Raw genomic sequence first — 13,930 nt, 5'->3', positions numbered from 1 at the left:
GAGGCCTTCAGTTTGTCTGCTCCCAACCTGTTCCCCATTCCCTCTGTGCACTGCTATCCACCCTCTGTTTAATACATCTGTCATCTGCCTGGAGTTCAGGTGACAGCATTCAGTACAGATACAGTACTCTGTATGTTAGCAGTATTTAGTATTTTAGTTACATATTTAGTATTTAGTATTTTAGTTACATTTACATTTAAGTCATTGAGCGACTTACAAATTGGTGCATTCACCTTATGACATCCAGTGGAACAGCCACTTTACAATAGTGCATCTAAATCCTTTAGGGGGGGGGGGGGGGGGGTCAGAAGGATTACTTTATCCTATCCTAGGTATTCCTTAAAGAGGTGGGGTTTCAGGTGTCTCCGGAAGGTGGTGATTGACTCCGCTGTCCTGGCGTCGTGAGGGAGTTTGTTCCACCATTGGGGTGCCAGAGCAGCGAACAGTTTTGACTGGGCTGAGCGGGAACTGTACTTCCTCAGTGGTAGGGAGGCGAGCAGGCCAGAGGTGGATGAACGCAGTGCCCTTGTTTGGGTGTAGGGCCTGATCAGAGCCTGAAGGTACTGAGGTGCCGTTCCCCTCACAGCTCCGTAGGCAAGCACCATGGTCTTGTAGCGGATGCGAGCTTCAACTGGAAGCCAGTGGAGAGAGCGGAGGAGTGGGGTGACGTGAGAGAACTTGGGAAGGTTGAACACCAGACGGGCTGCGGCTAATTGGATTCCAATTAGCTGTTGCCAAGGCAGCCACTACTCTTGCTGGGGTCCAAACAGATGAGTACATCACACAATCACACCCTTAACACTGATGATAGAACATCACCATCAAACAAATGCATCTCTCTCACAAATGATCTGGGAAAAAATATACAACATTTCCCAACATAAAAAAAATCTTACATAAAAAGAAACATAGTTCCTTAAAAAACGATGTGTACATACTGGATTTCTACTCTACTGTATTCTTGCAGTAAAATAAAAACCTTTCCACCTCTATCTTTTTGTGAAAGCATCAGTCAAATGTTGTCTTTTTAACAGTGTTCCTTAGTTTCTGAAGCCTAAGCAATGCCTCAGAGCCAATAACATAGAGATGTCAATGAGAAGATAATGATTGAATATTCTGCAAGATATCATTTGATGTAGCGTAGTTGCCTGAAGCTAGGAAAATAATTAAACGTTAGTGATTTAATATATTAATGGACTCAATGACTAACATCTTAGAGAGGAATATTCATAAAAGTACAAACATTATGTAAATAATTATATGAGGCTTGTGAATGTTTTTAAATGAGCTTGATATAGTTTCAATGAATATGCATAGTTTACCAATAATCCAACCCTTAAAACTTTTTAATAATTAATACATTTAATAACTACTGATCTTATTCTTCATTTCCTTTGTTCTCACTAAACTCAAATGGAAAGTACATGATCCTTCTAAAATATTTTTCTTACACAGCCAGAACTGCTATGCTTTCCTTTCAGAATAGATATTACAGAGACAAATAATGTACACACATAGACAAATCCAACAAAACAATGGTAAAAAAAGCCAAAACAAACACATCCCTTCATCACGGAGTCTCCTTGGGATTCAGGAAGCCCTTTCTTAGACACACCATTAGAAACAGGTGTAGAATAACGTTTTTGGCTGTTACATAAATAGTCCTTGTCCCATCCATCGTCCCATCACACATAGTCTTTTCTCTGGAACCCGGGCCCACTTGGGGCAGAGTATGCCATCTGTGAGGGGTTGTACTCCCGAGGGGAACAGGAGAAGCAGAGGAGGCTTCCCCCGAGGATCATGAGGGCTGGGGCCCCCCAGCCAATGTAGAGCGCTGCCCCTAGCTCTCTGCGCTGTGCATCAGTCAGCAGCGGGTTGTAAAAGTCCCTGATGATAGTGTTGGCCGACCAGGACACTGGGATCAGCTGCATGACTCCGGACACAATGAAGAACACCCCAGAGATTATCATGACTTTAGCTTTGGATGCCTCGTCCTCGATGCAGTTGGTGCACTTGGCACCGGCGATGGCGATGAGCACTGCCAGGATGGCCAGGAGGATGGAGATGACCGTGAGGGCCCTGGCGGCCTGGAGGTCTTGGGAGAGAGCCAGCATGGAGTCATAGACCTTACACTGCATCTGGCCTGTGCTCTGGACAACACAGGTCATCCACAGGCCCTCCCAGATGATCTGAGCCGTGACGATGTTGCTGCCGATGAAGGCCGTTACTCGCCACATGGGCAGGGTACAGGACACGATGGCAATGATCCATCCTAATACGCATAGAGCGATCCCCACTAACTCCAACCCTGCAGACATGGTGGTAATCCTGATGTTACTGGAGCTCCTTCTGTGTTCCGTTCAGTGCTCCATGTTCCGTCACACCTGAGAGACCTGAGAGGATCTGACAGAGGATCTGTGAGAAAGAAAGAGACCAGACAGAGCCAGAGACAATGACACCAACTAATTTAATTTAGCCTGAGTACCTGTGAGTGTGTGATGTGTAATGTGTGATGTTCTGGTATCCTTTATATCCCAGATCAGCTGACGGGAGGAGCCCTGGAAGGTCCAAAAAAATGCTTATCTGTGACATCACAGTGTGGGATTAAAAGTAAAAAACAATAATAATTTTCAAAATCTGCAAGGAGTTACTAGCCAGAGGGAGGGTATTATCTTGCTCCCCATATCACTGCGAATCTCACAGTGTTTGAAAGTCACTGTTTTTAAAATGCTTAAACTTTTGATGATGTCATTGGGTAGAACCGTTTAACCTTTTAAATAAATGCGCAGTTTTTACATAATGTGCTGGACATAATGAAAATGAGTGGTGGAATTGCCCTTTACTCATTAATAGATTAGTCCTAATCTTGTCTCCTCAGAGCAATCACTCTCTCACGAAATTATTTGAAGCAGATTGTAAAAGAAGAATCCCTGACCTCAGTTCCTTTGCAATAAGCTATCTTGTTCATTCTATTTGATGTGGTCTAACGGCCATGTATGTCTATCACTAACTCCAGTGCCCTTGAATTCCTTACAACTGGAGTGTCTCCCCTAATTATGCCCCAGAAACTGGGATAATAGTCTTTCCCCCCAACAGTTCATGACCCAGTGTTGATAACTCACTCCGACCTCCATCGTGCTATGAATCGGACCCATTGTTCTGGGGGCCATTTTGAAATGGCTGAATAGTGGGGGGCTGACAAAGCAAGGTTTCTTGTTATCTAAGGGTCAACAGATATGAGAGTCAGCCAGGTACATAGCAGCTATGAAAGACAATCCAACTCAACACATCATTACCATAGATACCCAAGGATCAGTGAAGGAAAATGCCTGTTATATCCTGATCTGGGCAGAATGAATGACACAGAGGCAGTTAGCCTACGTCTTTTTTTGGCAGTAGATTCAAACATATTTTTCTTAGAAACTGCATAGCTAGTACCACAGGACTAAGTGGCACTTCTCATGTAGCAAAGCACTTACTAATGTTAATGAAATATACTGTATAAAGTAACATACAGCAACAATGTATTTTTCTGTCATCGTATTAAAATATTTGAAGAAAAAATGCAAGTATTATGAACCAGTTTTTATTGTGAAATTGACACACTTTAAACATCAAAATACTTTATATTTTCACACTTAACGAAAGATGCTAAACTGTCAGTATTTGGCATATTGTTATCCAACATATGCACAACATAAGCTGTTATTAATTCACTCTATAGAATATAAAATCTAACAATGCAGATGGTTTTAATTAAACTCCTTTCAAATATTAAGATTCTAAAACAAAAACAAACCTATATATGTTTTAAATAGGCATACAGTATGAAATACAAGTACATCAAGTCCAGTTTGGTGTTGCTCCTCTTCAACAGAGCACCATCAAAAATGATCCACTAAAAAGCAGTATTTTCTTCATGTCAAAACATATAACAAAATAGTTTCAGTAGAAATCACCCCCATTTGATATGTTCTGGAATTCAAAGTTAGTATCAGATGTCCTTCATTCACTGTCGGAAAAACGTGAGCAGAAAGTAGCTGCTGCCAGATATCCAGGTCAGTTCAAACATAATCTCTTTTGTCATAGCCGCTAGGGGCCACAGACCTGGTTGGGGAGTACACCATCCGCGAGGGCGGCCCTGCATACCTCTTCTCAGGCTGTGGGGGGCAACTACAGCACAGGATGCACCCCCCGATGAGGAGAAATGCGGCTGCTGCCCAGCCCAGGTAGAGAGCCCCACCAATCTCCCTTTTCTGAGCCTCAGGAGTGATGGGACTATAGAAATCCATGATGATGCTGTTAGCTGACCAGGACACAGGGATCAGCTGGGTCAGGGATGCTACGATGAAGGCCACCCCCGCTGCGATCATCACCTGGGCCTTGGCCGTCTCGTCCTCAACACAGTTGGTACACTTAGCCCCCACCACGGCCACCAGCACCCCCATGATGCCCACAACTATAGAGACGATTGTGAGGGCTCGGGCTGCCTGCAGGTCGGAGCTGAGGGCTAGCATGGAGTCGTAGACCTTACACTGCATCTGGCCCGTGCTCTGCACCACACAGGTCATCCAGATGCCCTCCCAGATGGTCTGAGCCGTGATGATGTTGACCCCGATGAAAGCGGACACCCTCCACATGGGCAGGGCGCAGGACACGATGCTCAATATCCAACCCAGGGCAGCCAGGATCACCCCCAAGATCTCTAGTCCCAACACAGCCATTCTGTTGTTTTACCTTCCTTTGTAAGCAAGTCTACATGTGTCTTCACTCTCTTAACTGTCTCAACTTCACACACAAAAGGGTTTCACTGTCTGCGTTCGGCTTTGGAATTCTCAGAGCTATCTTTATAGCACTCCACCAACAGAAGGTAGAGTCTCATGGGGATTGGCCAAGAAGGTTTTCAACTGTTTTTTCTTTTCTTTCTTCTCAACAACCCCCAGAAAAGGCTTTGGCATGTGAACGGTTTGGCTGCACAGATTAATGATTGAACGGTTGGGCCATGGTTGTTCCCCCACTGTTTGGGCTGAGGGGGAAGGTCAATAAATGGCCAAAGTACCGATGCTAAATAGTTAAAGGATAACGAACAGGTTAAGAATAGACAAGTTAATAATTACAAGTGGAGGAATTGGGAATAACATTAACTCATGTGTTCGTTCAACAGGTGTCTACCAGTGTACAATTATTTTCAGGTCAACAGAAATATTTAGCTCTCTATGGAGCGTTAACCTCTGTGTCTTAATGCTAACCCTGAGAGAGAGCTGCCTAGGAACATCTGTGGTAGCCTACTGTATACAAGCACTATTGGCTAGTTTCCAACCCAAATACCCTGATGAAAGCATAAGCTGAATTGCATTGGTTTTAATAATCAATATATTTTTAAACAAACTTCCATTGACCTATAGAAAAAGTCGCTTAATATTGTTTCATCTGGTTTCCAACACCAGCAGCAGGGCTCTGAAGTTCATAGTAAATTATCTCTTGTTTCTGTCTGCCATTGAAGATTGATGACAAAAAGTGAGAATCCGTTATCTTTTGTCTTTGATTGGCTGACAGATTTAGGGATCAAAGTTAGACAAGTTTCTATCAGCACAGGAAGTTCCACACACAGGCACTTGACTTGGTTATAGACGAGTGCACAAGTGAACAGATTGACTATCACAATACAGCTATTGGAGGCTATGTTTGTTTGTACAACACTCTGACGTAAATAGGAAGTACTTTAAGTCTATGCTATAAGACTGTCTTAAAAGTATTTTCCCTTATCTTGTTCTTAGACTAGAATGTAAATAAAGCCATTGTCTTATCTTTAATAAATGGGAGCATTGTGAAAGAAATTGGTTCACCCTATGATTACAGTGTGGGTTTACTTCCCCTCCTTATCAAAATGGCTGTTTTTTGTCGGGCTCAGTTTCACTCTCCCAAATGGAACAAAAGGGACAATGTTGCTGCTCACATTTGCATTGAAATCATAAACCGTATTGTGCGGGGTAGAGGGGCTGAGTTTTCTAGATTTCAGGTGATATGGACCTGCAGGCATTCCTGCCCAATATTTTGGTCTATTTCTTTAGACCCTGTGTCTTCGATGGGATGTCCTGTCCTGTCTCAGTGCTCTGTTGGTAGACCGACCTTATTAAGCCAGATTTGTCCTTAAACGTAGGCAAGACTACCTCTCCTCACTCACATAACATTCCTGTGGTGACATCCTCTGCGATAAGACCTTACTTTCAGATGGGAATGGCCCTGCTATAAGCCAATTAAGCAAAGAAAAAGAAGTTGCTTGTATACTAACATTAGTTAGCGCAATGCATGATTTCCTCACATTATGAAATCAAGAGTGAACTTATCTAAATTTTGTATCACCATTTGCAGTCATGTGCAAGAAAATTCTGAGTGGGCAAAAATAACTTAAGGTTAAATGGAAATGTTATTTAATTTTTTTTATAAACTAAATTAACATTTTCATGATCTACATCGTCATCATTGAGTAACATTCATGTAAAATTTAGTACAAAAACTATTTCCGAACAGCAAAACATGAATAAGATATTTCTCTAATCCTACCATCTACATTTACTTGAATCTTCTATAAATGCATGTCTCAAACTCTACAGAAATCATATATATAAAACACAATCTAGCATTAATCGGCAATCGTTCATACTGTATTTATTCTTCGCTAACCCTATAGTGTGCAGTCAGGAAAGGGGGTTCGCTAACACTAGTTATCCCCTTAGTCCCATCAGTCTCAAGGTGCTGTCTCTATACTAAAGCCATTGGACACACTTTCTCTCACACATAGTCCCTCCTCACATATCCATTGACAGACATGGGGTATTTGACCGCAGAGTAGTTCACCACCCTGTTGGGTTCATACCCAGCCTCGCTAACACCCTGGGGTGCTTTCAGGGGGCAGGAGCAGCAGAGCAAAGCTCCCCCTAGGAGAAGCAGACAGGAGGCAGCCCATCCAAAATACAGCGAGTTCCCAAACTCCCTCTTCCCCGTCTCCTCCATCATCGGGTCATAGAAATCCAAGACGATAGTGTTAGCCGTCCACGATACAGCCGTCAGCAGCAACAGCCCTGCCATGATGAAGGTCACCCCGGCCCCCAGCACCATGCGAGGCTTGCTGCCTGCGTCTGAGCTGCAGTTGGTGCACTTGGCCCCGGCTACAGACAGGCTGATGCCCATGATGCACAGCACCATAGAGACGATGACCAGGGCACGGGCCGCCTGTAGGTCCACAGGGAGTCCAAGCATGGAGTCGTGGACTTTGCAGTGCATCTGGCCCGTGCTCTGGACAGAACAGTTCATCCACAGGCCCTCCCAGATCACTTGAGAGACGACGATGTTCTGGCCAATGTAGGCGGCTACTCTCCACATTGGCAGGCCACAGGCCACCATGACCCCTAGCCAGCCTGACACACAAAGGATCATACCCAGGATCTCCAGGCCGGCGGAGGCCATCTCTGGAACTAGTCTCTCCCTGTACCTAGGTGCTCTGGTCCTGGTCTGTGGCTGTCGTCTCTCTTTGTCCTTGGTGCTTTGATCTGGGGCAGTGGTCTGTCCCTGATTCTGGGCTGTCGTAGTCTCCCCTTGTCCCCTGGTGCTGGGCTGTTGTCTCTCTCGGTCCCTTGGTTCTCTGGGCTGGTGTTGGGCTGCAGCAGTCACTCCCTATCCCTAGGTCTCTCAGTTCTGGTCTGGATAGAAGGTGCTCTGTGTCTCAGAGCACAGCCCACTAAAGACGATATCAGATCTCCTTGGCTCAGAACGCCCTGGATAATACTTTAGTCAGTTATGGAGAGAGGGGGAAAGAGAAGAAGAGTGGGATAAACCGATTATTCCTTTCTTTATACTGCTAAGAAGACTGTAAGGTGGAGTCAGTTTACATTCAAATAACACCAAACGCTGAATCACCGTCTCTGCATAAGAGAGAAAATGACAGGCTTTGTTCAGTCAGTTAGACAGACACATTATACCTCTTGGGAAAAACTGCTCTGTTCAGAACAGGCCTGGCACTGAACATGTGTCTCTCTCTGCCTGTTTTGTTCAATAAAGTTTGTCTTAAACCATAAAAAACATGTGACCTGAACAGGAAAAACTCTAGTATCCCTATCACTATTTGCCCTTGTTTGTTAGTGTGCTCACTCAAGTTGTAATGGATGTTCTCTGGATGTAAATACAATTATAAAGGGTGGCTCTGTACACTACACTTATCAGACAAACAACTCTCCTGTCCTGGTAGGGTTGTTAGCATTGGCTGGGCAGCTCTATGTGATCTATAGCCCATTATAGGCCCTTGTCTCACTAACAAGGGTCATCATTGGGGTCATAGGTAAAAACAGGGGTCACTGCTTTCTCATACATGATAGTGAAATCCACACCTAAGAACACATACCATCTCACTTGGATGATCTCCACTACAGGTTGTTGGAAGGCTAGAAAATTATCATCACTGAATTATCACCGAAAGTCCCTGGATTACCAAATACCTTATGAAATCTCTGTTTTTTGTGAGATGCAGAATGTCCTTGTCAGATCAGAACGGGGAGGTTGCAGCCAGAGTTGTTTATGGGTGTGTATAATGTTTTTGCAGCCAGAGGGAGCAATGTGAAGTACTGGTACAGTTAAACTGTACTGAACATTATCATCCTGTGAGTGTCTTACTGAATAGCTGTCTGTCTGTCTGTCGAAATGGTCCAAAGAGGATCTGGTTTACACCGGATCTCAGGTTGACCCTATTGCTGTTTTGCTTCCAGCACGTTGTATAAAGCTCATTAAATGTGGTGTTAAATGCAAACTACAAAAATAACTGTACGAAGGGGAACTGAGGAGTAAAACGAGACAATTGATCTCTGTTTACTGAAGAATTCAGTGCTGTGTGAGGATAAGCATCAATAACACAAGCTTTGTCATGAAAACTGAAGCTACGATTAAGTTCAACATAATTATGTTGTATATATTAGCTCCGGTTACTGTAATTACTATAATATTCGCAAACAAAATATGTGTGAGCAGCTTTGTGACTCAAAATGAATCAGAAATGCATAGTTTCGTTGTTGCAAAATGCCTATTTTCCTAACAATTGGCAGCAGCCTTGTACCAGTCTGTGGTAGCGTTAGGGAGACTGGCTATAATCCTAGACTCATATTACAATACAAAAAAACTTGTCCAGGAACACCTAGAGAAGGCTCCCCACAGACAGAACACCTCCTGGAAACTGGTCTAACCTGCTCCCGTTCCCATGGCAGGTGAACAGCTGGGAAGTGTTTGTGCTTGTTCCCTTTCCAGGGAGAACTCTTACCAAATACCTGCTTCAAACATGATGACTCCCTAAATTATACCAATAGTAAACATTTCATTTCCACATAAATAAATGTGTTGGTCAGTCGCAACTGAATGGTCAGAAAATAACTTGTATCCTAGAGTACAGTCCTTCATAGTCAACAGTTAACTTCCTCCACCACATGATGTGGTGGAGGAAGTTAACTGTTGATGTGGTACTTCAGTTGCAGTCTGTTAGGGTGGGTTGCACCAACATGGATTAACTCCTAAACTAGGTTAAATCATGTTTGAAGCAGGTATTTGGTAAGAGTTCTCCCTGGAAAGGGAACAAGCACAAACACTTTCCCAGTTGTTCACTTGCCATGGGAACGGGAGCAGGTTAGACCAGTTTCTAGGGTTACAGGTGCCTGGCTAGCTCGTCACTACCTCCTGCTCATGTATAGATACACTACAATATACACACCAGGCAGCTGCCTGCCTTACATTAATAACTAACAATTATAAACTGGATGGTTCGAGCCCTGAATGCTGATTGGCTGACAGCCGTGGTATATCAGACTGTATACCATGTGTATGACAAAACATTTATTTTTACTGTTCTAATTACGTTGGTGACCAGTTTATAATAGCAATAAGGCACCTAGGGGGTTTGTGATATATGGCCAATATACCACAGCTAAGGGCTGTGTCCAGGCACTCTGCGTTGAGTCGTGCGTAAGAACAGCTCTTAGCCGTGATATATTGGCTGTGTACCACACCTCCTCTGGCTTTATTGCTTAAGTAGAGACTCGCCTTCTGGGAACAGGTAACTGCAAGGGGGAGGGAGGGAGAGTGGAAGGTACACTGAAGGAAAAAAGGGTTACAAAAGGGTTCTTTGGCTGTCCTTATAGGAGAATCCTTTTTGGTTCCAGGTAGAACTCTTTTGAGTTCCAAGTAGAGCCCTCTGTGTAAAGGGTTCTTCAAAGGATTGTCCTATTGGGACAGCCGAAGAGTGTAGGGAGTGTAGGAAGGGAAAATCTTCCATTTTCTTGGTGACTCTTTTTCTTCTAATATCTGAAATAATGAAACAACATAGAGGAAAAACTATAAGTAACCAAAAGTAAACAGAGAGAGAACTTTGGGAGAAATGTTTTTCTCTGACATTCCTGTACTCTAGTACATTCACAGTTAAGGTAAGGTTCCAGAAAATAAATAACAGAAAATCACTGGAGGCAGAATTCCTCACTCTCCCTGTCACTCCCTACCTATTGCACAACCCAGGCTGTAACTGTTGGTGTCTCTGATGCCACAACACACTATGGCACATCTCTCAGCATTAAAAAAAATGAAAAAAGTGATCACTGCCTCTAAATTGATCCCTTATAAAAAATATGAAATTACAGGGGGATACATTCAGCATGTGAGTTTAAAGGAACTTGTTAGTTGACTGTGTCTGGAGGATAGTCACCTACATCTTCTGAGAATGGTAAAGATTCTCTTGATAAGAAATAAAGTATTATATCAACTCTTATTACACCTGAATCGCCTTTGATTTAATTTACATGTCATGATGCATGTTATGCTCTGTCAATCTAGAACCACATGAGTCATTGAATGTCCCGTGCTTCTAATGGTTTCTAGGTAACGTGAGATCTTTGTTGCATGCTTGGATAACCCACTGAAACTGTGACTCTGTCCCCTTGAGCAAGACTCTTGGTCACAGAATAATACATCACAGATCACACACAACAACCTACCCCTAACTCCTGCCCAACCACCCTCCCAGATACACACACAGATATCCGTATTTGTAGGAGAAAATCACACATTCCAGTTTCATCAACCATTATACTGATACCAAATACAACTTCTCCCATAGTAGCATCAGGGGGGTGCAACATGCCTTCTAACCTTAAGTTCACACCCACAACAATGACAATATCTGAAAATAGTACTATTGAGCCTCTATATAAGCTAATTCACACTTTTAAGAATTATAAAATGTGTGGTTGGGTGATACCAGCTAGTATTATATAAAAGAAGCCTTGATTTTTGAATCACTCATTCAAAAAGGTACAGTAACGATGTTTGACTATCCAACCCCAGGCGTTATAGTTCTATGAGCACTTCACATAGGTTGTGTTTACACAGGCAGCCGAAGTCTGATCTTTTTATAATTGGTATTTTGACCAATCAGATCAGTTCTGAAAAATATCTAATGTGAAAAGATCTGATGTGATTGGTCAAAATAACAACTGGTGGAAAAAAATATCTGAATTGGACTGCCTGTGTAAACACAGCCATAGTGACCCAGCCAGTTTACTCGGTTGTACTTTTATAATCCAAAGCCAGCATCTGTTAGAGTGTGTGAGGCCCAGGTATGAGGCCCCAGCCTGCCCTCTGTTCCTGTTGAAACTTGTAATGTATTACCCCCCCCCCCCAAGACTTACTCACAGGTGGATTGAACTACCTGTAATGTGAAATAACTTAGCATTAGTTCCAAACTGTTTCATTCACAGTGGCAATTTTCTACTTAATCTGCACCATCACTGTAGAATCAGCTGGAATTTAGCTCAAAAACTATTTTCACATGCCAAAATGAGTTTAATTTCGATGTCACGTTCCTGACCTGTTTTCTTTTGTCTTGTATTTATTTAGTTGGTCAGGGCGTGAGTTGGGTGGGTTTGTCTATGTGTGATTTTCTATGTTGGGATTTTGTGTTCGGCCTGGTATGATTCTCAATCAGAGGCAGCTGTCAATCGTTGTCCCTGATTGAGAATCATACTAAGGCAGCCGGGGTTTCACGTGTGTTTTGTGGGTGTTTGTATCTCGTGTCAGTGTTCGTGCCACACGGGACTGTTTTCGGTTTTGTCACGTTTGTTGTTTTTTTGTATTTGTAAGTGTTCAGTTTCATTGAACAACCCTGGTTTAGACAAGAGTAGTAGTTGTTTTTGTGTCTTTGTGACCAATTGTCACGTTCTGACCATAGTTCTTTTGTATTTTCTTTGTTTTAGTATGGTCAGGGCGTGAGTTGGGTGGGTTATCTATGTTTTGTGTTTCTATGTTGGGTTTGTCGTTTGGCCTGATATGGTTCTCAATCAGAGGCAGGTGTTAGTCATTGTCTCTGAGTGGGAACCATATTTAGGTAGCCTGTTTTTGTATTGTGGTTTGTGGGTGATTGTTCCTGTGTTCACATTTTCGGGACTGTAGCGTCTTTGTAACAGTCCTGACCTGTTTTATGTTGTTTTTATGTGTTTATGGTCAGGGCATGTGTTTTGGGTGGGCAGTCTATGTTATCTGTTTCTATGTTGGTTTTGGTTTGCCTGGTATGGCTCTTGATTAGAGGCAGGTGGTTTGCGTTTGCCTCTAATTAAGAGTCATATTTAGGTAGGGCATTCTCACTGTTTGTTTGTGGGTGATTGTCTCCTGTGATGTCTTCGTCGTTGTCGATGTTATTCACTTTCGGAGCTGTTTGGCTGTTCGTGTGTTTTGATGTAACGTTCCTGTTCGCGAGTTTACGTTTGTGATGTGAGTTTATGTTCAGGTTCCGTTCTACGTCGTTTTGTTATTTTGTAAGTTTGTTAAAGTGTTTGTTTTTTCGTATTGCCATCTTCATCAGTTCATCGTTGTTATAAATAAAAAGATGGCTTATTTCCCTGACTCCGCATTTTGGTCTGAAGATCCTTCTCTCCTCACTTCATCCGAGGATGAGGAAAGCGACAGCCTTAACAGAATCACCCACCAACAAACAGAGACCAAGCGGTATGGGAATGCTCGACGGCGCAACAAGAACTTCTGGACTTGGGAGGAGATCTTGGACGGTAGAGGACCTTGGGCTCAACCAGGGGAATATCGCCGTCCAAAGGAGGAATTGGAAGCAGCGAAGGCTGAGCGGCGCTGGTATGAGGAGGCAGCGCGACGACGCGGTTGGGAGCCCGTGAGTCAGACCAAAAAATTTCTTGGGGGGGGGCACACGAGGAGTGTGGCAAAGCCGGGTAAGATACCCGAGCAAACTCCCCGTGCTTACCGTGGAGGTAGAAGGCGTCGTACTGGTAAGAGACCGTGTTATGCGGTAGAGCGCACGGTGTCCCCAGTTCGCCTGCATAGCCCAGTGCGGGCTATTCCACCTCGCCGCACTGGCAGGGCTACGGGGTCCATTCAATCTGGTAAGGTTGGGGAGGCTCGGTGCTCAAGAGCACGTGTCCTCCTTCACGGTCCGGTAGACCCGGTGCCACCTCCATGTACCAGTCCTCCGGTGGCAGCCCCCCGTACCAGGCTGTCTCTCCGGGTTCTCTCTCCTGCTGTTTCCTCCTCTCCAGCGCAGCCGGTGCCTAGACCACGCACCAGGCTGTCTCTCCTTCTCCTTCCTACAGAGCCATCCGTCTCCCCAGCGCCATCTGAGCCATCCGTCTCCCCAGCGCCATCTGAGCCATCCGTCTCCCCAGCGCCATCTGAGCCATCCGTCTCCCCAGCGCCATCTGAGCCATCCGTCTCCCCAGCGCCATCTGAGCCATCCGTCTCCCCAGCGCCGTCTGAGCCATCCGTCTGCCATGAGCCTGCAAAGCCGCCCGTCTGCCATGAGCCTGCAAAGCCGCCCGTCTGCCATGAGCCTACAGAGCCATCCGCCAGACAGGAGCCGCTAGAGCCGTCAGCCAGACAGGAGCCG

At 44.3% G+C, this 13,930-nt stretch overlaps 2 protein-coding genes across 2 annotated transcripts; both read right to left on the bottom strand.

The window, feature by feature from the left end:
• Positions 1–1,569: 1,569 nt before the first annotated feature.
• On the bottom strand, positions 1,570–6,311 carry LOC129832035 (claudin-3-like). The gene is made up of 2 exons (XM_055895750.1): positions 4,244–6,311; positions 1,570–2,308 (listed from the first exon to the last, which is right to left on the bottom strand). The coding sequence occupies exons 1-2, from the start codon at positions 4,722–4,724 to the stop codon at positions 1,686–1,688; spliced, it is 1,104 nt and encodes a 367-aa protein (XP_055751725.1). The 5' UTR covers positions 4,725–6,311; the 3' UTR covers positions 1,570–1,685.
• A 97-nt stretch (positions 6,312–6,408) lies between these two features.
• LOC129832034 (claudin-4-like) lies at positions 6,409–7,666 on the bottom strand. Its single transcript, XM_055895749.1, has one exon. The coding sequence runs from the start codon at positions 7,465–7,467 to the stop codon at positions 6,793–6,795; it is 675 nt and encodes a 224-aa protein (XP_055751724.1). The 5' UTR covers positions 7,468–7,666; the 3' UTR covers positions 6,409–6,792.
• Between the last annotated feature and the right edge of the window lie 6,264 nt (positions 7,667–13,930).

Source organism: Salvelinus fontinalis, chromosome 33, assembly GCF_029448725.1.
Source record: "Salvelinus fontinalis isolate EN_2023a chromosome 33, ASM2944872v1, whole genome shotgun sequence".
In the NCBI taxonomy this organism is placed as follows: Eukaryota; Metazoa; Chordata; class Actinopteri; order Salmoniformes; family Salmonidae; genus Salvelinus; species Salvelinus fontinalis.
The sequence above is the reverse complement of the archived record's forward strand: the minus strand, read 5'-3'. Positions and strand labels throughout refer to the sequence as shown.

Bases quoted from the DNA above. Each gene is read 5' to 3' on its own strand.
- LOC129832035 (XM_055895750.1), bottom strand. From the start codon at position 4,724: ATGGCTGTGTTGGGACTAGAGATCTTGGGGGTGATCCTGGCTGCCCTG. The intron at 2,309-4,243 runs GTGGGGCTCTCT...CCATGTCTGCAG, and splicing joins GGCTCAGAAAAGGGAGATTG to GGTTGGAGTTAGTGGGGATC.
- LOC129832034 (XM_055895749.1), bottom strand. From the start codon at position 7,467: ATGGCCTCCGCCGGCCTGGAGATCCTGGGTATGATCCTTTGTGTGTCA.